This window comes from Jaculus jaculus, chromosome 1 (genome assembly GCF_020740685.1).
Source record: "Jaculus jaculus isolate mJacJac1 chromosome 1, mJacJac1.mat.Y.cur, whole genome shotgun sequence".
Lineage (NCBI taxonomy): Eukaryota > Metazoa > Chordata > Mammalia > Rodentia > Dipodidae > Jaculus > Jaculus jaculus.
In genome coordinates this window covers 223,726,363-223,750,731 of record NC_059102.1, presented here as the reverse complement: position 1 = coordinate 223,750,731, position 24,369 = coordinate 223,726,363, and the positions used below count along the sequence as shown (strand labels likewise).

The window sequence follows — 24,369 nt, the reverse complement described above, 5'->3', positions numbered from 1 at the left end:
TTGGCCTTATACTCCTCCAGGCAGGCCCAGCTCCACACCCTGCCTGGAACGTGGGAGGATGGCCATGCACATACTGCCTGTGTCCCAGTCACCAGGAGTGCAGCAGTGTGCCAGCTTGAGAGGAACATTAGTAAAAGATGCTGCCAATACTGGTTATTGAAATAAAACAAAAACAAATTAGGGCTGGAGAGATGGCTTAATGGTTACAGCACTTGCCTGTGAAACCTAAGGAGCCAGGTTCAATCTTCCAGGACCCATGTAAGGCAGATGCACAAGATGGCACATGCATCTGGAGTTCGTTTGCACTGGCTGGAGGCCCCGGCTGGCCCCTTCTGTCTGCCTGCTATCTCTATCTGCATGCAAATAAAGATATACTTAAAAAAAAATGGGCACAGCAGAGCCTTTTGCTGTATGTGGGTACTAGGGAGCTGAACCTGGGCCATCAGGCTTTGCAAGCAAGCACCTTTAAGTGCTGAGCCATCTCCCCAGCCCCTGCAGGTTTTTTGTTTTGTTTTTGAGGTAGGGTCTTGTTCTAGCCCATGCTGACCTGGAATTCATTATGTAGTCTCAGGGTGGCCTTGAACTCATGGTTATCCTCCTCCCTCTGCCTCTCGAGTGCTGGGACTAAAGGTGTGCACTACCATGCCCTGATTTTTCTTTTCTTTTTTGAGATATGGTCTCTACTAAAATGGCTGGCTTGGAAATCCTGGGTTCAAAGAGATCCTGCCACCTCAGCCTCCTTAGTCACCTTGTCTCCCTGTGCTATGAGAGGCCCTGTTGGACACAGCTGCCCTGGCCAAGGAATGGATACTGCAGTGTTCACACCTGCCTCTCTTGTCTTTTCCACCCACAGCCTGCTATGCTGTGGAGATGAGCAGAAGCTTGGTCAGCTGCTCCCACTGCATTACCACAGGAGCTCCAGGCCAGATCCCTGTAGAGTCCAGCCTACCCAGGTTACACCAGGATCCCCACACTCCGCTGGGACACACAAAACATGACAGGCAGGAATGGTGGGGTTCAGTTTGGTGATATTTATTGTTGGAAATTGGCATTCACCTTCTTTGTGTACAAAAGGCCGCTGGAGAGGTTAAGAAAATATCAGTGAAGATGGGACACCTGTTGATTGTAACATTTTGGCAAAAGTGAAAAATTCTTGTAAACACCAACTCCATGGCTCAAAATAGATTTTCTCCACAGTACAACATTAAAAGGGGGAAACCCAGTATCAATAAGTTAGAGCATATTTAATCCATCAATGCTGTCCATCTGTCCGCCCAAAGCACAGCATTTCCTTAATTTCATAAATGCTTGAGGACAAAGGACAATGAAAGGACTGATTCCCTGGAATGGGCTTCCTAGGGCGGGATGGGGTGAGGAGAGGCGGGAGCATCCTGGACTGGGTCCACCCTTCCATGAGCCATGAAGATCCTGTGCTGGGCCTGCCCCCACCGCCCCAATAAGAAACAAGAGCTACTAAAGCATGGAGGTCCCAGAGGAAAGCCACTGACTGTGCCAGGCGCTTCCCAGCCATCAGAAGACACCCCAGTTTAGAAAAATAGACACATCTGTGTTGGTGGGTTTCCGTACTCCCTAGCCCACTACTTTGAGTAGCAGGAATCTATGTGACCCCTCCTGGTCATCACTGCCCCCACCGCCTTCACAGCATGGCTTCACTTGGCCCTGAACATGCACACTCAGACCACAGGCACACCACGCACATGTGTGCACGCATACACACATGCACACACACGTCCCCCAGTGCTTTTTTGGGGGGGGACTAGGAGACTAGGCACAGCAACAAAGCAGCAATTGGGAGTCCGCAGAGCCTGCATCCCAGCGGGCAGACAGGGTGTCATCCTTGTGGTGCCCCAGTCTTCCCTGAGTGTATGACCCTGGCAGGGGCACCCTGGGACAGCCCCAGGACCCACAAGCGGACAGGGACAGGCGAGAACAGCAGCATGGAGACCACACAGCCTTGGTGTGAAGTGAGGAGCAGGTATGGAAGGGAATCGGTACAGCTGACACCTCTGCTGAGGGCTGGAGCTGCAGCATGGCCACCGGTGACCCTGACAACTGGCGGCCCCAGGCTCACAGCAGCTGTGGGGCCCAGCTGGTATCCTGCAATGGGAATGGAACCTCTCACAGCACGCCTGCCTGTCCAGCCTCTTCCAGGCAGTGTCTGTCCGTCCATAACACTGCATGAAGGCTTGGGGCCAGGGACAGGAGGCACAGTATAGAAAAGATGTACAAAAATAGATGAGTCTCTGCGTGGCAGCTGAAAGGGGCTGACCTCGTATAAAACTAGAAAAGGCAGGCGGTGCCCAAGTCTGGGGCAAGAGGGCAGCCAAGGTCTGGGCTGCAGGTGTCCAGCTGTCCTGGAGCCCATGGCCGTGGCGGAGGCAGCAGCTAGGGCCAGGCTTGCAGCTGCCGCTGATCATACTCTGCGATAAGCTTCTTGATGTGTGCCAGCTTACGATGCAGGTACTCACAGCGCCGCTTCTCCCGGCTGTAGTTAGTGTTGGTCTGTGAGACAGTGGTGGGGGCTATGGGTCAGGCACACCTGGGGACACCATGATGCCACCATGCAACCAAGCTCCCTGAGTCAGGAAGAAGAGCAGGGCTTAGCTCCCTGCACCCAGATACTCACCTTTTTTATCTTCCGGTATTCCTGTAGGATCTGTCCGCGGGTTGTCTGGAGGGAAACAACAGAAAGGTGAATTGTGGGAAGCCCTGAAAGGAGCCTGGGTGGTGACAGGGCGCAGGGGTGCGTGGGGATAGTGTGTGTAGAGTAGCCACATGGGAGCACCAGGAGCTCAAAACCCCAGGAGACCATGGGCCTCACACCCTTGGACACTCTTATTTTCCTCCAATGGTCTGGGACCAGTACCCTGGCTGGGACACAGATCCCGACTGTCACCCACAGCCCTGTGCGTTCACCAGCTCTGCAAAGCAGGTGGGTGGACCAGCAGGTGTGGTGATGAATGCAGACTCCAGCCTGGCTAGAGTGTAGCCAGGGCCCAGCCAGGCCACCCCACCAAGTGACACAGTGGGACCCCAGCCTGTTCCGCAGGAACCCTTTTATCCTGAGCTTGGCTCTCACCTACTTCCTCTGTGGGAGCCCACAGAGGGACCCCCCCCCCCAACCAAGAGTACATCTGCTCCAACAAGTGCTACGGTGTCACCTTCCTTCCTTCCTCTCCTGCTTTATGAAACAGGGATGATATCCAGGATTCCACACCAAACAGGCAAGCTTCCCAGATTATACTTGCACTAGTAACTTTTAACAAGTGTCTAGTCACACAAGGGAGTCCCAAGTGCCTGGCTTGGTGCCTGTGTGTGCACACTCAGGACACAGGAGCTGTTCCTTGCATAATGATGGGGCCTGGGTGCCTATTGCCCTCCTGAGGGAATGGGTAGCAACTGTTACATTGCAGATGTGGGTGGCCTGAACCTATGCCTGGGCAAGAGCTGGGTTCTGGATGACCAGGGTATGGCCAGGTGCATGGCCCACCTCATACTCCTCGGAGCCCTGGGACAGTTGACGGAGCTGTGCATCGAGCTGTGTAAAGCGACGTGTGATCTGCTCAATGCGGGCATGCAGGTTACGATACTCGCTGTACTCAGCATTGAAGTCGTTCTTATAGCTCTGGCGCTGTTCAGAGGAGGAGATGGCTGCATATTTCCTGAGGGGGCGAGAGAAGGGCTGTTGGGGCTCGGGCCACAGTGGAGAACCAGGAACACGTGAGCTGAGTAGCTACAGGGTTTGGGTTGATGGACAGGCCACTGTAGTACTCACAGCAGGTAGTCTGGTATCTCCGACGTGGACATGGGTACACTGGCACAGGCTCCATTGAGACCTGCAAGACCAACATGCCTCAGACTTAGCCTTGTCTATGGGCCACCAACAGTAAGCACAAGTTCTGTTTGACTGTTTAATGCATGTGCTAAGGCTGCCTATGCACTATGTACTCACAGTACAGGTTCCAATGTGAAGTGATACCTGCAAACTTGTGCAGTGTATGATGGTACTAGCACCTGCATAGGAGGCATGTGAAACTCAAGATGGAGACACATAGACCTGTGTCCTGGCCACACTGGCAAGACAGAATGGCTCCTAGAGCTAGTCCCTCTCATTGTAACAGAGTAGGCCACCCAAGCAGGCTTTCTGTCCCACTTTGGCCACACCCTGACACTCCACCAATCCTCCTTCAGCCACCACAGAGGGCTCTTTACATCTAAGTCATTTAATTGGCTTTTAGAAAACATTTTAAAAAGCCAGGCATGGTGGTGAATGCCTTTAATCCCAGCACTTGGGAGGCAGTGGTGGTAGGACTGCTGTGAGTTCGAGGCCACCCTGAGACTACATAGTTAATTCTAGGTCAACCTGGGCTAGAGTAAGACCCTACCTTGACCAAAAACAAACAAAAAAACAAACAAACAACAACAACAAAACATTTAAAAAGAATTGTTTAGGGGCTGGAGAGATGGCTTAGCAGTTAAGTGCTTGCCTGTGAAGCCTAAGGTTCCCGGTTCAAGGCTCGATTCCCCAGGACCCACGTTAGCCACATGCGCAAGGGGGGGCGCATGCATCTGGAGTTTGTTCGCAGTGGCTGGAGGCCCTGGTGTGCCCATTCTCTCTCTCTCTCTCTCTGCCTCTTTCTCTCTCTGTCTGTTGCTCTCAAATAAATACATAAAAATAAACAAAAAATTTTAAAAATAATTGCTTTTAAATTTATGCTGGCCATGGTGCTGTATATCTTTATTCCCAGAACTTGGGAGGCAGAGGTAGGAGAATAACTGTGTTCAAGGCCACCCTGAGACTACACAATTAATTCAGGGTCAGCCAGGGCTAGAGTAACACCTTACCTCAAAAACCAAAACATAAAACCAATTTTTATTTATGCTTATGTTACAGTACACCAGGCTCTCTTGTCCCTGGAAATGAATGCTCATCTGGCTTTTTGTGGGTGGCTGGGGAATAGAACCCAGGCCTTTAAGCTTTGCAAGCAAGTGTCTTTTATGCTAAACAGTCTCCCTAGATTTGCCTTTTTTTTTTTTTTTAAATTATATTCACCCATTTGCAAGCAGACAGAGAAAGAATGGGCACACCAGGGCCTTCAGCCACCACAAACAAACTCTAGATGCATGCACCCTTCCCATATCTGGCCCATGTGGGTCCCAGGGAATTGAACCTGGGCCCTTTGGCTTTAGTGCCTCAACCGCTAAGCCATCTCCCCTGCCTTTTTTTTTTTTTTTTTTTTTTGAGGTAGGGTTTCACTCTAGCTCAAGTGGCATCATGCTCATGGCAATCTCCCACCTCTGCCTCCAGAGTGTTAGGATGAAAGGTGTGAGACACCATGCCCGTTTTGTTTGTTTTTGGTATTTTGGGGTTTGTTTGTTTGTTTAATTTGAGAAAGGAAGGGGGAGAAAGAAGTAGAGAGAGAGAATGAATGTGCCAGCGCATTTAGTCACTGCAAACGAACTCCAGACATATGTGCCACCTTATGCATATGGCTTACGTGGATCCTGGGAATTAAACCTGGGTCCTTTGGCTTTACTAGCAAATGCCTTAGCTGCTAAGCTATCTCTCCAGCCCCTTTTTCGTTTTTTTGATGTAGGGTCTAGCTCTAGCCCAGGTTGACCTGGAATTAGTATCATGCTAGCCTCGAACTCACAGCAATACCACCTCAGCCTCCTGAATGCTGGGATTAAAGGTGTGCATCACCATGCTCAGTTTATTTGGATTTTTGTTGTTGCTGTTTGTTTGTTTTTGTTTTTTGAGGTAGGGTCTCCCTCTGGTCCAGGCTGACCTGGAATTAACTATGTAGTCTCAGGGTGGCCTTGAAGTAATGGAGATCCCCCTACCTCTGCCTCCTGAGTGCTGGGATTAAATGCATGTGCCACCATGCCTGGCTTATTTGGCTTTTTGAGAGTCTCACTCAGAGCCTGGACTGGCCTAGAACTCACAATCATCCTGCTTCAGCCTGAGTGCTGTGATAACATTGCGCACACACATGTCCTCTAGCAGGTCAGGCATATGCCCATGATTTTCAAGGGACCTTATTCCCACCAATGGCCACAGCACCCTCCTGCCTCACAAACAGCAAAAAGCACTGTTGACTCTGTGTACCATGGGCTGGGCTCTCCCAGGACACCCAAGAATGTGAAACTGGATTCCCAGCACCAAACCACTGCTGGGCAGCCCCACCGAATGTGGCAATACCAGCCCACTGGTCCACACTACCTTTGCTAACTGCCCAGCCATGGGCTCACAACCTCCTCAAAGCCCACCAACATGATGTCTACCCAAGAGCACCAGTCCTTGCAATCACTGCATGACAGAATACCCCTTCCCTCCTTCCTATGGGCAGACATGGTAGGTATCATGGCTACAATATGCAGATGACACATACCCCAGCTTAGCTCCCTGGACTTCTGGTTGGGGTGGGGTTGTGGGTACTCTCGACAGGCTCTGAGTGTTTTCTTACCCTTGGAACCATCACCTCCCACAAGAGCCCACCTAGCAGACAGCTGGTGACAGAGGCCTCTTGCAGACAGTGGCAACTGTGTGCACAGGGCCAATCCCTTTCACAGGATTTCATAATGACCACACAGTCCCCAGTGTTTTTGCAGCTTAGCCCAGACTGGACACAGGCTGCTCCTCTGAGCCACCTTTAAAAGGCCATGGCATCCCTGATGGGCTTAAAACTGAAGGCTGAGATTCCCCAAAGGGCCTTTGTTTGTGTTTTGGTTTTTCAAGGTAGGGTTTCACTCTAGCTCAGACTGACCTGGAATTCACTATGTAGTTCTCAGGGTGGCCTTGAACTCATGGTGATCCTCCTACCTCTGCCTCCTGAGTGCTGGGATTAAAGAGATGCACCACCACATGTGGGTCTCCCAAGGGGCCTTTGAAACACAGTGTTCATGTTCTTGCCAAGCCAGGAACACTCCCAAGTCCCATGCCATACTCTCCACTTAGGCTCTGATTGTGGGATCAGGTAGGAGTTGGTTGAGAGTCCAAGGCCAGTATGGTCTGCATGAGGCTCTGTCTTAACAGAGTAAAAGCAGGGCTTAGTGGCTAAGACCTTTGCCTGCAAAGCCAAAGGACCCAGGTTCAATTCCCCAGGACCCACATTAGCCAGATTCATAAGGGGGTGCACGCATCTGGAGTTCGTCTGCAGTGGCTGGAGGCCCTGTGCACCCATATATTCTCTCTCTCTCTCTCTCTCCCCCTCCCTCTTTCTCTGTCAAATAAATAAATAAAAATAAAACATTTTTAAAAAGTAAAAGCAAAATATGGCTGAAGGGCAGGACTGGAGAGATGGCTCAGTGTTTAAAAGAGCTTGATTGCAAAGCCTAATGGCCTAGGTTGGTGTGTCTGGAGTTCATTTGCAGTGGCAGGAAGCCCTGATGTACCCATACTCAAATTCTCTCTCTGCTTGCAATTTTTTTTTTTGGGGGGGGTTGATTTTATGAGGTAGAGTCTCACTCTAGCCCAGGCTGACCTGGAATTCATTATGTAGTCTCAGGGTGGCCTTGAACTCTCAGCCATCTTCCTGCCTCTGCCTCCCGAGTGCTGGGATTAAAGGCATGCTGCCACCATGCCTGGCCCTTCTGCTTACAAATTTTAAAAAAGTGGCATAAGCACGTAAGCTAGAAGTAAAAAGGTGGCACAAATATCTAGTTTTTGTTTGTAGAGGCGGCAGGCCCTGGCATATCCATACACATACAAATAAATATATAAACTTGAAAAATGGCTGGGGTGCCAGAGGCTGTCCTGACACAGGAGACTGTCATATTTAGTCTGTGTAGCCAGGGCAGGCCTTGAATCGATCCTCCTGCCTCTACATCCTTGGTGCTGGGACAATAGAGCATGTCCACCAAGTTTCTGCAGGGCTGGAAATGAACCCATGGCTTCACACTTCCTAGGAAGGCATTCTACCCACCAAGCCAAGGCCATAGCCCATTTATTTGTGCAGTGCAGACAGGATGTGGGGGCCCTGCACATGGAGGACAGTACTGTGCGTGCCACTGAGCTGTCTGCAGATCCTCTTTGCCTCTCCTGATGGGCCACACATTCCCAGTGGGGTCAGCTGCAGGATGGGGCTAGACAGGCTGCCGGAGGGCAGAGCATAGCAGGTGGGCGGGGGCCACCTCTGAAGCTCCAGTATAGCCTGTAGCCCAGCTGGGGCTCCTACTTGCTCATCCAGCAGGGATAGCAGTGGCATGGCCTTTTGTGGGACAGTGGGACAATTTTCACATAGCCTCTGCCCCAGGAATGCCCAAGCTTGGGGTCCTCTTGGGGAACAAGCCAAAAGCAGCAGCACGAGACAGGCCATCTGAGCTAGGAGGCAGAAGACTGTTGGTCACTGCCAGGCATAGGCTAGAGCCTTCAGGAGACGGGCCTGAGCTGCCAGGAATGGCTAAGGGTCCTTGAGTTACAGGAGGCCACTCCCTCTCCAAGCCCAGCACACCTGAACTTAGGCTTCCCCCATAGCCCTGTGACCTTTAGCCAGCTGTCTAGGAAACTCATATGGTGTCAGCCAGCAGCCTTCATTCAGTCCATTGTCCTGCGACCCTCTTCCCACCACTATGTATATGACTTGGCACTCCCTATGTGCTGGAATGAATGTTCCTAGGCATCAGCAAGCAACCTTTGAGCCCACCAATCGCCTTAGGACCCTCTTACCACACTCAACTGCTTATAAACCCATTTGCCTATTGAATAAACAAGAACTACTCTCTGAAGTCATCTCTCACAGCCGCTCAAGACTCTGCTCTCCACGGCTGCCTGGATGCCTTTGAGGAACCGTGGGCCTACAGATCCACAGACAACTTTGATGAGACAGCTGTTCCCATCCCATGGTGTGCTAAGCACACAAGTGCACCAGCATGGCTGTATGTTGACTGTTATTTTATACTATTTGAACTACATGGACATGCATGTAGGGCTGGGCTGTTCAGATGGTGCTCTGACACTGGGTGCAGGAGACCCAAGGCCAGCAGCTTTCTTGGGCAGTGCTGTGAGGTGCCATGCATATTCTCCCATCACAGAGGCTCACAGGCACTGTGCCCACAACCTAGCTCTGCTCTGCCTTGCTTTCCACCATCAGTAGGCTGTGTGCCTGTAGGCTGCCTATGCCCATCAGTTCCATGTACCAATCTGTGGCCCAGCCTATGTCTAGTACACCCCCAGTGCCCAGCTGGTTCCTCCTATACACACCATTCCTTTCCAGGCACGTGGCCCTTCTGAGCACTGGGCAGCAGGTAGCAAACTGCAAAGCACCAGTCCTAGCCCCAGGGCACACTCTAAACCCACATTACAGAGGGGCAAAGGAGCAACTGGGTGGCAGGACAGGCCCCTCCATACCAGGAAGTAAGCACAGACAGTACTGGTTCTCAGGACCTGGGCAGCACCTTCTGTGGCCATGGCCTATCTGTCTGTCAGCACCTACCTGGGGTGTTTGGGGATGGCACGGGGGCAGCGGGCACATCTGGCTGAGGGTGTTTGGGCTGGTCTTCCACCTGCCTCTCCTTGTCTTTGTGCTTCTTGGACTTCTTCTTGGGTCTACTGTGTGTGGAACCAGCAGGCGACTCAAGCTGGGTGCAGTCTGTGAGCAGGGGCAGGTCGAGGTGTGGGGCCAGGGAGGCCTCTGTGCGCTTGCAGTCCTGACCACTATGGCCCAGGTCATTGCTGACATCAGCCAGAGGGTCATGGTTTCGCGGAGGCTCCAGTCGTGGGGGTAGGTGGCTAGAGTTGAGAATGTCTGTGGTGGCTGGTGGCCCCTGGGGGGGTAGTAGAGTCTCACGGCCATTGGAGGCACCCAGTTTGCCATTGAGGGTGGGCTGTGCTCTCTGCATGAAGTGGGAGATCCGGGGCTTCTTGCTGGCCAAGGGGTCAATGACATCAGGAGGCTGCAGTCTTTTCTGCAAAGCCATAAGAGATAATGCTCAGGGCAGTGAGGCGCCCTCTGTGGCCACATGGGGGCATCAGCACACCAAGCAACCCAGGAACCAGTGCTAGAAGCACCTGGGTACTCTGGACCCTTCCCCAATTGGGTGGTCACAGGAGTGACCCCAACAGAGCCTGATAAAGGCTATTTCACCGGTAGCTCTGAGGAGCTGGAAGGTGAAGGAGCAGGGCCTGTGCTCATGGACACCCTAGACCTGTGCCAGGGAACAAGGCACAGACAGTGGGTAAGAGTCATGGGGGCACTAGCGACACCCACCCAGACAGCCTGGCTACCTGAGAGGGTGAGACAGAGCGTCCGTGCTCACGGGGTGGGCTGCAGGCAGCTGGCTCTGTGGAGAGGCTCTGCGGCTGGCACAGCTTCCTGTGGAGAAGCAGCAGGCTCAGAGGCGTGCCACCCAGACAGAAACAGCAACCATGGCCCATGGGACAACCTCCTGCCTGGGGCATGCTGAGGTCTGGATATGGTTCAGGGGTGGAAACTTCATCCTATTGCCGTGGACAAGAGAGAAGGCCTGGTACCCTTGAGGTCCACATGGAGCAGGGCCCAGGGGAGGATGGATGAGGGCAGACTGTACGCATGCAACCTTAATACTGAACTCTGTCCAGGCAAAGTGGCACATGCCTGTGGTGGCAGAACTTAGGAAGACTGAGTTTGAGGCCAGTGTGGGTTACATGAGACCCTGTTTCAAGAAAACCGAACCAAACCTGGGCCCCCTTGCCCAAAATTATACAGCAGGGGACAGGACCTGATGCCTCCTGAAGTGACAGCAAACCAAAGGGCAAGGTCTCTGCCAATGCCATGTCTGCTGCCAGCCTCCCATGAGGACGTAGGACATTGCCTCCAGCCAGCCAGAACAGTGACCCATGGGACCTCTAGGGGTCCTCTTGGAGTCATCTCAGCTTTACTGTTTGCCAGGCTAATTCTTAAAACTTTGAGGATTCAATGACAGCGCTGAGAAATCACTTAAGAAGTAATTAGCCATGGCCCATTTCCAGTGCCTCGTGGCACTCACATGGAATGGTTAGCTCCCTGGAGCACTGCTCCTGACCTGGGCCCAATGCCTCCCGGGATGTGTTTAATTAACATGACTAAATTGTGGCTGCTGGAGCCCTGGGAGTTCAGTAGAAGCCTTTAGGGACATAATGCTCTGGGCCTAGGAAGAGGTGGCACTGGAAGTTGAGGGCTGAGACCTCTTATCCCATGATCCTGGGGTTCTGGTTGGTGACTCGCCCTCCTGTGCAGTCAGCAGGAATCTGTGGGGACCATCCTAGGAGGACTGCATGACCAGGTGAGCCACCCCAGTGTACCTGGGTAGCAGCCTTACCTCACCAGCACCCGCTTTAGCAGTTGTTGGTCCCCCTCCGAGTAGCCGGGCCAGTCCTTTTGCACGTCTTTGTACATGCAGTCTCTCAGTGTGCATGTGCCGTCCTTGGCACTCACGTTGGCCACCTGCAAGACAGGCAGCTATCAGTGGCTCTATGTGGGAAGCCAGGAGCAGTGGGTGCTCACAAGACAGAAGATGGTGACAGGGAGGGCGAGGTCTGCACACACTGAGGCTCTTCCCAACCCTAAGTCTCCCAAATGTGACTCTTGTGGAATAGAAGGGACAAGAAGGGTCATGCCCAGAAGTCTAGATTCTTGTCTTACAGATATGGGGGCAGGCTGGCTCCACCCCTGTAGATGGCAGCTATTGTGATGGTGGCCTGGGTACAGGAGCCAGAGCCAAGGCCTGTCCCGGCCACCAGCCAGCCCTGCTTTCACCCCCAAGTCTGCTGGCTGACACGTGCTTCCAAGGGCATGAGGGAGCCACGGCCATGGTCCTGAGTGCTACATCTGAGGCAGCTTTGTGGGAGCCCTGATCTGTAGCACACAGGGAGCAATCACTGCCTTCTGCATAAAGCCTCAGCCTAAAAGGCTCTGAGCCCTGCTGGTTTCCATAGTGAGCAGCTTCTATTGTCTGTTTTCACTTTAATTAATTTTTATTTTATTTTAGCAGGGAAGGGTGATGCATGCCTTTAATCTCAGCATTTGGGAGGCAGAGGTAGGAGGGTTGCTGTGAGTTCGAGGCCACCCTGAGACTACATAGTGAATTCCAGGTCAGCCTGGACTAGAGTGAGACCCTACCTCGAAAAAAAAAATTATTTTAGAGAGAGAGAATTGGTTAGCTAGGGCCTCAGCCACTGAAATCAAACTCCAGGCGCTTGCACCACCTAGTGGACACATTCATGCACTTGCCTCATCTTTGTGCGTCTGGCTTATGTGGGATCTGCAGAGTTGAACATGGATCCTTGGGTTTTGCAGGCAAGCACCTTAACCACTAAAGCCCTTAATTTTAATTTATCTGCACATGTATAGGCACACCAGGGTCTCTTTGTCACCGCAAAAAAAAAAATGCCCATCTAGCTTGATGTCAGTGGCTAGGAAATTGAACCTTAGCAAGCTTTGAAAACAACTTCCTTTAACTGCTGAGCCAACTCCCTGGCTCCTTTTTTCTCTTCTTTTGTGAGACTACCTCTCAGTTGCCCAGGTTGCCCTGGAGCTTGCTAACCTCCTACCTCAGCTTCCAGAGTGCTGGGATCACAGGTATGCACAAACATGCCTGGCTCACAGGGAACATTTTTATCAGTTTGGTGATGGCACTGTGGCCAGTTTCTCTTCCACATTGGCACTGGTCCTTTGACAGGATTAGCTCAAAGGCTCTGTTTCTGACTTCATGATCTTGGTAAATGTCACCTACCACCAAACTCCACTGTAGGACAGACCCAACTAGTGGCAACTCAGACCCTGCAAGGGAGTCCTGGAGGCTTTGGTATTGTCACTGATGGTCCTCAGAGTCCCTGCTGGCTTGGGGAGGCTAGATGACTGGTGGAATCCTGTTGTGTCCATCAGCCATATCATAAATCCAGAGCATGAGGCAGACAAGACTGTTTGGATGGATGGGTTGGGCATGCAAAGAAACATGGCGAATGTATGCTGGCTGCTCCCTACAAAGCAAACAGCCAAACCAGTAACCTAGAGAAGGCAGGGTGGCATGACATGGCCTGACCAACATGGGGCCCCTGAGAACTACAAAGAGCCCCACCAGCAGCCAGCCTGCCTTAATCTCCTCATGATGCTCAGGATCCCTGTGCTTCTCTCCAAGGTCCTGAGGCCAAGCCTCTGTGGAGGCCTCGACTGGTTCTGGAGCTTTCTGGAGGCTATGATGAGTCCTCCGCCAAAGCAAACTGAGGCCATGAGGCTTGGGTCATTTTCATTTTTCCTTTTTGGCTACTTGAGACAGGGACGGACTCTTTGTGTCAGACCCTGCCCAGAGCATGTAGCAATCTTCCTGGCTCTATCTTCCAAATGTTGGGATCACAAGTTGACCAACATGCCAGGCAGGCTCATCTCTCTGCAATGCTGGAGACAATAGGGCAAGGCATGCAACTTGGTCCTTGCTGATACGTCCTCTACTCAACTCAAGGACAGCAGCCTGGGAAGTCATGGGCTCAGAGGCACCCTATAAGCACTATGGGAACCCTGAAGTCCCCTGCCTGGAATGGCTGGCTCTGTTCTTTTCTCAGAGAAAAGTAAACGTCCTTTCTGACTGTGTACCCTTGGACAGGAAGAGTGTGTGTGAAGCCCCATATCCGCAGATGTTGTCTTGGCTATGTGGGAGAAGCCAGGTGGCTGATGGCAAATGGTTAAGAGTGTCCTATGGACCAACAACCATGCTGTAATATCTACAAGGAGCTCAGCTGCACCAAACATGAGATGTTTCATGATGAACATGGTAGACACAACCTCAGAGAAAGATGCTACAGCCTGTCATGTGTGTGCTCTCTGCTACTGGAAATGTCACTCATGCTCCATGTGACCCCAGACATCCCCTTGCCTCCCGCCAAAACATAGGCAGCTGTGTTACCACCTCATAGCTATGTCCATGAAGCCTGGCTAAGGAGAGTGAGTGGGGGTGAGCTTATCACACAACCCCTAGGCCCGCTTGGGCCCCCACACACCTGTTGCAGCAGGCCATCCAGTGCGTCCTTATCAGCCTGCACCAGGCCATCCTTCTGCAGCCGCAAGAGCAACTCAGCCTTCCGGTAGGGTCTCAGTGCCAGCAAGTGCAGCACTCGGTCACGGAAGGGCCTCTGTGACACCCCACTAGCCCCACTCCCACTTGTCTTCCTGATGGCGCTTGCAAGGTTGATGGGGGTGGCTCGCTTCCGGGAGGGCACAGCTTCAGTGGCACCTGGCGCTGGCTTCCGAAACTGAACCTTCTTGCCTGCAACAGGGTAAGGGTATCAGGAGACAGTCCTGTGCAAGCTGCTGCCTGGGCCTTGGGAACAGGGGCTGAGAGCATGGTTTGCCACAGCCCGCTGTGTAGCACAAAGCCCATGGCCCACAATCCAAGGACTTCTAAGCAGAAGCCTCTCCAATGGATGAAGGTCCCTAAGTCCATGGCTGGGAGAGAAACAGCCAATCCAGAGTTCATGGTATTGCTTCTCCACCCACCTTGGGTTCACAGGGCAGTAATGGCCACAGCCCCCACCCTGTTCTTCCTGGCCCCAGATGCACCTCCCCCCAAACTGGCTACTCACCCAAGTAGCGGCCTCCTGCCTTGATGACAATGGTGCTGCGGCTCCGTGTCTCCTCCTCTGCCTGTGCCATGCTCTGCCGTGCCTTCTGGTAGGAGTCATCAGTGGCACACACTGTGACCTTGTCCTGGATGCTGCCCAGGCAGTCCAGGTGGACGTCTCCATGGCTACATGGACAAGAGCTGGGTCACCAGCAGGACGACAGAGCCTAAACCATACCCACACCTAGCCCAGACATGGGCTCCAGTCTCTAATGATGTGGCAACAGGAACATGCCAACTTGGGCAGGGGAGAGAAGGACCTGGCCCAGATGGCCTCACCTGGAGACATGCTGCTGCACACAGTCGAAGCTGCCCTGTGGGCTGTCACGGCCGACATTGGAGAGGTAGAAGGAGAAGGTCCGCACTTCGTTAGGGCAGTCAGGCTGGGGTATGCAGATGTGCTGTGTGGAGATGGTGTCATCAGTGGCCTGCACCACTCAGATACCGTGCACTAGTTGTCAGTGCTCAGCTTTCCAGCAGGAGGGGCAGTATCCCCCCACTCTGCCCCACTCTGTAGTGGCACTGTCCTCTGGTTAGGCTCAGCTCCATCCAGAGGCAGGGGCCCCACCCCAATCATGGTGGTGACTCAGTTTCCTCACCTGACATATGGGACACACCTGACCTGGGGCTTCCAGTAGATGAAATACACCCACATAGCATCAGCAGCCAGCAGGGCACCCTAAGCTCCTTCACAACCCTGTGGGACAGACTTGGTGTCCAGTCACAGTTCCATGGCCCTGCATACTGTGAACACTGTGTGCCCTGGTTCACTGTTCATGGAAACCTGACTGCAGGTGGCACCTCTGCATCTGAGTGGGGTAAAGCCATGGCCCTCCTCAGGGGAACCAACAGTTTGCAGCAGGCAGACCAGTACACATACAGACGCAGGGCCGGGTGCTGGACAGCATGATGTCTAGAGGCTACTGTAATGTAGGCCGAGCCAACAGACCTACTGCTCATGTTGGAGGAGGGTCCCCAAAAGTCCTGTTACCCAGGTGACCTTCCCTAAGCTCTTGCCAGGGTACTACAGGGCTCAGAGGGCCCTCAAGTTTGTGCACCTGTGCACAGGTCTGCAGACCTCCTGCCCTACACATGGCCACTGCTCTCCATCTGGTCTGCTGCCTTGGCACAGAAGCAAAACTGGTCTCTGCAACAGCCCAGACCCCACCTGAGACCCTCAGGAAAACACCAGCAGGCCAGCTCCCATCACCCAGGTCTGAATGCTGACATGCTTTGTTTGATACAGGGTCTCATTTATGTACTCGAAGATGACCTTTAACTTTTCTGATCCTCCTGCCTCCTCCTGAGTGTTGGGATTACAGTCATGTACCATCACACACGGTTTGTGCATTGCTGGGAACGGAACCCAGAGCTTCCTGCATGGTAGCTATGGTATGGTATGGTAGCTAGGGCAAGCCCCTCTACTCAGTGAGTGACCTCCCTTGTTCAACAAACATCAGAGAGGAATGATGCACTCAGTGTCTAGAGAAGTCAGACCTGCCTGAAACAACTCACTTGGGGTCTGAGGACATGCACACATACAGAAAAAAACATACAAACATAAACACACAGCTACATGCACATTAACACTCATGCAGATGCACACATGCACACACTGCAGCTGCAAGGAGCCATGCAGGGGACCGTGGCTGTCCAGACTCAGCCCTCCTAGACCTGCCAAGTGTCTCCTTACCCAGCACAGGCACCTGTGCCTCTCCTGGATGATATCTGCTCTCTACTGGAAGTAGCTACCTAGACTGGGGACTAAAGACTAAGTGTCTCTGTGGTGACTCAGAAGACTACACGGTGAACTTATTCTGCATGATGTAGCAATGGGGGAAGATTGGGGACCATGGCAACATGGCATTTCTGAGGGAGCTATGTGGAACATGGGGACTTCCCCAGCATTATCTCCAAGCAAAAATACTGAGTTGAGCATGGCTCCTGTCCCCAGCAAGTAACAGCTGGAACCCCACCTGGACAGGCAGGACTTGCCAAGGCCAATCACTCAGACACTTGCCTGTCCATGCAGGTACAGGAGGGCCCTCATAGGGGACAAGCAGGGGCATCTGTGTGTGCCCAGTCAGTACCTGAGTGTGCAGTGACTGTGTCTCTTTCTGGGTGGACTCAGGACATGGGGTTAACAGTGGGTGGCAGCTTCAAGTTGCCAATGACAAGGTTAGATACAGAAGGTTTGAGACCCATCTCCTCCAGGTAGGGGTGGAGTGATGGCAGACACTTGCCCAGGGCCAGTGCAGTAACTTGCTCCAACCAGGGGCTCGATGGGCTCCAGCTGTCTTGTTGCCTGGGATTGGAGGAGGGGCGGGGGTGCAGCATTGTGTGGCAGGAAGCAGCTCAGAGCCTACCCATGCTCTGGGATGCACAGCATGAAACACTGATGCCACACAGCTGGCACTCATGCCTTTAGGGTAGGATCTCAGCCAGCTGAGACTCGTGTGCTTAGGCCGGACAATGGCAGGTCTCTGGAGTTGGAGGTCAGCCCCACCCTAAATTATTTGTAGCATGGGAATCACATAAGCCTCTACATCTGCAGGGGCAGAGTGCCAGGGGCAGGATAATGGCCCCAGATGGTTCTGGACTGCTTAGTAGGAGTATACTGAAGCTGCAGGCTGTAGCCTTTCTGCTAGCCCAACCCCAGTCACCAGGGGGCGCCAACCCCCTAGCAGAGTTTCTGGGCTCATCATTGCACTCTGCACATACCCCAGATGGAATCAGTGGGCACCTGCACAAGAGGAGAGGATGGCCAACGTGGATACTAAGCTCTGGTAAAACAATTGAGGAAAAAGTTTCTAACTTGTGCTCAGTTGAAAACAAGACAAAGGGCTGGGAAAATAGGTCAACTGCTTGCCATGCAAGCATGAGGAGCTGAGTTTAGCTCCTCAGAATCCATGTAAATGCCAGGCATATTGGCATGTGCCTGTAATTAGGGTGGTAGAGGATCCCTGGCCAGTCAGTCTAACCAAACTAGTGAGGTCCAGGTTCAGTGAGATCCTATCTCAAAAACTAAGGTGAACAGCAATTGAGGAAGACATTCTACATCAATACATCAATCTCTGGCCTGCCTGCATGCACCTGCAAGATGCAGGTCTGGGATGCTGCACTTGCCCAGAACACATGAGGTCCTGGGTGCTATCACCAGCACCACAAAGAAAAACAAGGTAGAAACAGATGGGACATTGCTATCTGCATTATTCCTATCCAGAGCATGGCCTTGGAGCCACAGCTAGGAGTGCCTGGCTTTCCTGCCCTTCCTGTGGGTCAGCAGAAATCCACTGTCCCTGCAGGCAGCCCCAGGCCAGTTGGCCTCCTTTCTCACCCATTCTGGACAGTTTTCAGATTGCTTCTGCACTGTCCCTGTTACAAAGGACAGGGCTACAAGCATACCCTGAGGTTTATCTTAATGGCTCTTCAGGCTCCTCTCCTGGACATGTAGACGGCAATGATGCATCTGCACAGCCATGCCACACCTGCCATAAAGCACTGGCAGCATGGGTTCCACTGTGGCATGCAGGCCCAGTGTCCAAGCAGTGCCAACACTAAATGCTGAAGAGTGCTGGGGAGATGGTGGCCTTGGTCACCCAGAGAGGCTCATTTGGGGTCCAGGTAAGGGCATGGCAAGCAAGGCAAGGCTGGGTGGGCTCTGTAGGGTGGCTTCCCAGGAGAAAGGGGCTTATGACATGCAGTCACTTCTGGAAACCTGCTTGCACTGGGCCCTGTGCAGGCATGAGCTGCCCACTGCAGCCTTGCTGGCCTGGCACTGGTGGCATTTATGTCAGGGTTGGGGATCTGAAAGGTAGAAATCTGACATCCACCTAGGGAGGTGAGTGACACCTAGACCCTACATGAATATACTGCTGTCATGGGCACACTTGGGAGGCTGAGAGGAGAACCCTTAAGTTTAACCCTGGGATGGGGCCAGCCTCAAGGCCCACCCTGGAGTAAAGCACAGCTGCAGATACTCGGCAGACTGAGACTTCCCTGGGGACAGGAGCTGGGCTGAGTCTAGGAAAGACAGGTAACTGAAACCTCTTGTGAAAGGCCCATGGACTGTGACCCATTGATACTAAACATCCCTAAGCAGACACTGCCCTCAAAGATGTCTAGGAGTCCCTAGCCTATGCTAAAGACTGTAGCCATCACACATGAAACTACTGCCTACGTAGAGCACTGCCCACATGGGCATGTATACCCTACCTGTCCAGCCTGGGGTACAGGCTAGAGGATATAGTAAGTTCAAGCCACCTTGGACAACTTAACAAGTCAGTTTTTTGGTTTTGTTTTGGTTTTTCGAGGTAGGGTCTCAACTCTGCCCAGGCTGATCTGGAATTTACTATGTAGTCTCAGGGTGAACTCCAACTCACAGCAATCCTCCTACCTCTACCCCTGCAAGGACTGGGATTAAAAGCATGTGCCATCATGCCCTGATGCAAGTCACTATTTTAAAAAAGAAAAGCAGGGGCTGGAGAGATGGCTTAGCAGTTAAGGGACTTGCCTGCAAAGCCAGAGACCTCAGTTCAATTTCCCAGGACCCATATAAGCCAGATGTACAAGGTGGCACATGCATCTGGAGCTCGTTTGCAGTGGCAAAAGGCCCTGGGATGCCCATTCTCTCCATCTCTCTTGTATGTATGTATGTGTGTATGTATGTATGTATGTATATGTGTGTGTATATATATGTATATATATACATATATGTATATGTATATATAATGTATATGTATATATACATATACATATGTGTGTATATATATAATGTATATGTATATATACATAATACATATACATATATATATGTACATATACACACACACACACACACACACATCATATATTCAGAAGCCGGTCATGGTGCACATAGTCTCTGCACTCAAGAGGCAGGGATAGGGATCACTATAAGTTCAAGGTCACTCTGAGACTACATAGCGAATTCTAGGTCAGCCTGGTTTGAGGGAGACCCTACTTAAGAAAAAAAAAAAAGAAAGAAAGAAAAAAAGCCAGGCATGGTGGTACACGTCTTTAATCCTAGCCCTCAGGAACCAGAGGTAGGAGGATCCTGTGAGTTCAAAGCCACCCTGAGACTACAAAGTGAATTCCAGGCCAGCCTGGACTAGAGTGAGACCCTACCTTGAAAAACCAAATAATAAAAAAAAAGAAAACCCAGATAATAATAATAATAAAAGAATAATGAATTAATTAATAAGTAAATAAATAAATAAATGCCTGGTGAGTACAAAGCCCTTAAAGTGTTCCAAGGTGTGGGTGGGGGGAGACCCTAGACCTAGGATCAGGAGTGAAGACATTCAACCTACATCCCCAGGGTTTCTGGGAGACAGATGGTCAGGTAGAAGGAAGCATGTTTCAAATACAATGAATATGGAGTACTGAGTCTACACTCCCTCACCACCAAAACCAGACATGCTCATTCCCCTAGTGTTAGGAGAATGCTGTGAAGAGTTCAAAGATAGGGGCTCTGGGGCAGGGTGGACACCCACTGCAGGGAGGTGGAGCCGTCAGGGTGCACTGGGGGGATGACTGCCCTCCACCCCCAAATGGCCTACAGTGGGCATCAGGGTCTAGTCTGGGTGACCTGTCTGAAGGACCAGCCTGGGGACATCCAGAAGCGATGACCTCAACTGAACGCACGTTGGCCTCCCATATAGGTGGACAGGGCTGAAATGCTGCATGTGCTGGCCTAGGCTCCACAGCCCCTGTGTGAGGACAAGACAGACTCACCCCCTGACTTCCTTCAAATCGGATTGATGGTCTCCGAGATACAGAGTCCTATGAGAAAACAGAAAGACGGCAAATCAATAGAAAATCAAAGCTCACTTCAGTCACACGGGCGTGGGGCACAGATTACATCCTCAGCACAAGAGGGAAAAGGTGCCAGGCCTGAAAATTCCATGAGGGGTCACGGGAGTAGGTTTTGAAGGATCAGTTCTCCCAAGGGGAGAGGCTGGAGTGGACCCAGGGCTCTTGCTCTGTGTCTTTTGAAGTCACTGCTGGCCTGTGACAATCATGGGGATGGGAGGGAGGGCAGAGCTCAGAGTGCTGGGGGCCTCGTGGCCTTGCGCAGGGCAAGTGCCTAAACTGGCAGCTCAGCAGGGGACCTTGTAGCACCAAGTCTGGGCAGCAGAGTTTCTGCAGGGAGACTGCACTGAAAGACTTCCACACTCAATCCAAAACACTCCGGAAAGATGATGCGCCAAGGGGACCATCCCCAAACTGGGGCTGTGGCAGGTAGCCTATGTGTCCCTGTTGCCAACACAGGGCAGTCTTTTTTCTTTTTTAATAAATTTAATTAAATAATTAATTTTATTTATTTGTGTGTGCGTGAGAGAGAGAGAGAGAGAGAGAGAGAGGGAGGGAGGGAGGGAGGGAGGGAGGGAGGGAGAAAGAGAGCGCGCGAGCACACACACGTGCGCGCAGGCCCTCCAGCCACTGCAAATGAACTCCAGGTACCTGTGCTCCCTTGCGCATCTGGCTTACATGGGTCCTAGAGAATCAAACCGGGATCCTTTGGTTATGCAGGCAAACGCCCTAACTGCTAAGCCATCTCCCTAGCCCCCAGGGCACAGTCTTGATGGGCTACCACACACCCTCAGCCTCAAATCCAGCCACTCCCGGTTCCCAGCCCCTACTCAGCTCTGCCTGTGTCAGCAGAATGGTAAGGCTGGAAGTGGAAATGCTCTGCACATGGGGATAGGGCCACAGGGTGGTCCAAGTATTGACACCCACCCATCTCATGGTTATCTATTTGGAGGTGGAGTGTGTTCTCCCAGGAGGGTGGGCTTACACCTGCCTGGGACACCCAGGGACTACAGGAGGCACCAAGCTAGTGCCAGTGCCTGTTGGCAGGAGCTGCTGCTGGGAGACAGGTCAATGGGACAAGGAAATGGCCTCTCCATGCAGGGTCCATGTTGGCACTGCCCGGTGGGTCTGCTTAGCAAGGACCTGTGACCAGTGCTATGTACAACATACACAGGAGACCAGGACATGAGGCACTAACAGCCCCCTCTGTTGCTGATATGCTTTTAAGGTCCTGCTGTCTGGAGCAAGCTTGACAGTCCTGTCCCAAAGGACAAGCTCTGCAGCACTGAGCCCAGCCAGTGTGTATCCTCCTTGGGGCTCAGACCATTAGGGGCCACCTGCCCCATACTTGCTAAGCACACTGGCCCTCTAGCAGGCCACTGGGTGCCTGCGCAGTGTGCTCTGCAGAGGTCCATGGGTCAGGGTCCCACCATCCATGCAGTGTCCATATTGTCCTACTTGGGAACTGCATATAGGTAGCTATGGACACAAGGGCCACCATGCTAGTGACACACTGATAAGCAAGCACTTCCCTACATGTTGCAAGCTGATGACACACAGGTCCTCTGAAGATATTCTTGAAGGGCATGCCCCACACATGGAACTCCACACACAGGAGGCCAGGGACTAAGACATCTAAGAGCCCAGCCTGCCTCTAAAACACCAATGGCTGACCTCAAGTGGCTGTCCCCATGGGAACTGGCTGTCCTCACAGACACGTGGCCTCTGTGGTCTCTTCCTTCTGGCAGGCTTTGCCCTGCTTGTCAACAACAAGTAATCCATGTGGACACAAGGGCTGTATGCTGCACACTATCTCTGCAACCACTAATAAGATGTCCACCCAGACCTTCTGGCTGAAGCCATGCAGCTCACATGTGGGCTGGGTACAGGAAATGGCCTTGGAAAACATTAGAACAAGTCAGGCATGGTAGTGCACACTCTTCAGTCCAACATGTGGGGGAGGCTATGGCAAGAGCGATGAGAGCGAGTGTTTGCCTTGAAAATCCAGTCAATGATCAAAGCACAGTGATACACCCATGTGGGACATCAGTGACACCCTCTAACTTTAAAGTACAGAGATACAGACAGATAGAACTCACAGTGACACTTTAAAGCCCCAGTGAAACACAAGTCAATAAATAAAAGCAATGACAACTAGACATCAGAACAGGAGGGTGCTGCTTAAGTGCCCAAACACACTTGATGACATCAGTTGTCCCCAATGGTACTTAAACTGTGTGTCCAACAGCTGACTGCCAGTTGGATTAACCAGTGTCAGGGAGCTCATCTGACTGAGGGCTAGCTAGCCTGTCGGTTGGCACTGAGCTGCCACTCTGGCAAGTGGTCTAGTGACCAAGCAGCTGCTGGCAGGTTATAGCTCTCAAACATCAACTCCTCTGCCCCAGGGCAGGTGGCCGGACCCTCTGTGCAAATGTCCCTTCAGGGCACCAGAGTCAGCTGCCTACTCACCAGTGTGTGCCCTGCAGAAACAAAGGTTCCAAAGACCCCAGTGGGCTGCAGGAGTCTCTGAATTCACTCACACTAGGCTCTGGACTGGAGGCACTTACACCAGATAGTACAGACTCATGGGAAACTTGACTCATGGGAAACTTGAGGGAAGTCAGTGTTCCCAAAGTTATTTTTTGCTTGTTTTTTTTTTTAATTTTTATTAACATTTTCCATGATTATAAAAAAAATATCCCATGGTAATACCCTCCCTCCCCCCCACACTTTCCCCTTTGAAATTCCATTCTCCATCATATTACCTCCCCATCTCAATTATTGTACTTACATATATACAATACCAACCTATTAAGTGCCCTCCTCCCTTCCTTTTTGTTTTTAGTATTTTTTATTTTTTAATTTGAGAGAGAAAGAAAGCAGCAGGTAAGAGAATGGACATGCCAGGGCCTCCAGCCACTGCAAATGAACTCCAAATGCATGTACCACCTTGTGCATCTGGCTTTATGTGGGTATTGGGGAATTGAACTCAGGTCCTTAGCTTTGCAGACAAGTGTCTTAACCCCTGAGCCATTTCTCCAATCCGATTCTCAGTGTTTTAAAGCCACCAGTGTCTCTGCTGGGAGTAGGGGTCCTGGGCATGCATGTCTTATCTTTAGAACAAGGTGATGGTAGTCCTGAGCACTGAGGTAGTGCTGTGTAGCAAACTTCACTGAATGATTCATGGTACATCCATCTCTGGAAGGGAGCCCCACCCCCTGGGTCAGGTCTGGGCTCTGGCAGAAGCCCTGCCTTCTGGGCTGGTGGTATCTTGATGGGGACGCAGTCCAGCTTCCACACTCCACTGTACAAAAGGGCATAGGCCCTGCGGAACTGGGGAGCTGAATGGCTCAGGTAGTGTTCCACCTACCCTAAGCCAGTTGCTACTGGGGCAGGAGCTGACCAAGGCCACTTAGGGTCTTCCCACTGAGTGGTGGCTACACACTGGCAGCTCAGAAAATATGGCAAGCAGTGACAGCTGCTCTAGAAGGCTCCCTGAGAAAGAAGTGGCCTAGAGCTAAGCAGGGTGACACACTTGGGAGGTGGAGGCAGGAGGATAGGAGTTCAAGGTCCTCCTTCGTTGGCTACACAGTGAGTTCAAGGCCAACCTGGCTGGGCCTGACCCTGTCTCAAAACACAAAACAACAACAAAAATAAACAAAACAGGAAACTAGGGAGATGACTCAGTCAGGTGTTGGCCTTACAAGTGTAAGGATGAGTGTGGCATAATCCCAGCGTCAGAGAAGAGACAGGATAACCCATGGGGTTTACTGGTTTGTCTAAATTGGGGAACTCTAGACCCTATATCCAAGAATGAGGAGGAGTGAATGTGGAAGACATTGACCTCAGAGCCTGCACATGCATGCACACACACATGCACACACACCAAATCCCAGCCCCAAATCCAAATGTTAACAAACATACATGCATGCACACACACATGCA

The 24,369-nt window shown here is 51.9% G+C and overlaps 1 protein-coding gene across 1 annotated transcript in view; it reads right to left on the bottom strand.

Annotated features, from left to right (window-relative positions):
* Positions 1–1,011: 1,011 nt before the first annotated feature.
* The window catches only part of Ell (elongation factor for RNA polymerase II), a 61,929-nt gene continuing 38,571 nt past the window's right edge, over positions 1,012–24,369 (bottom strand). The window contains exons 2-12 of the mRNA XM_004666019.2: positions 20,347–20,394; positions 14,872–14,993; positions 14,555–14,718; positions 13,973–14,238; positions 11,299–11,423; positions 10,247–10,334; positions 9,456–9,927; positions 3,797–3,857; positions 3,512–3,683; positions 2,648–2,692; positions 1,012–2,523 (exon numbers count right to left, since the gene is read on the bottom strand). Coding sequence (XP_004666076.1) covers positions 2,407–2,523; positions 2,648–2,692; positions 3,512–3,683; positions 3,797–3,857; positions 9,456–9,927; positions 10,247–10,334; positions 11,299–11,423; positions 13,973–14,238; positions 14,555–14,718; positions 14,872–14,993; positions 20,347–20,394 — 1,680 coding nt within the window. The 3' untranslated portion in view covers positions 1,012–2,406. The remainder of the gene's footprint in view (positions 2,524–2,647; positions 2,693–3,511; positions 3,684–3,796; positions 3,858–9,455; positions 9,928–10,246; positions 10,335–11,298; positions 11,424–13,972; positions 14,239–14,554; positions 14,719–14,871; positions 14,994–20,346; positions 20,395–24,369) is intronic.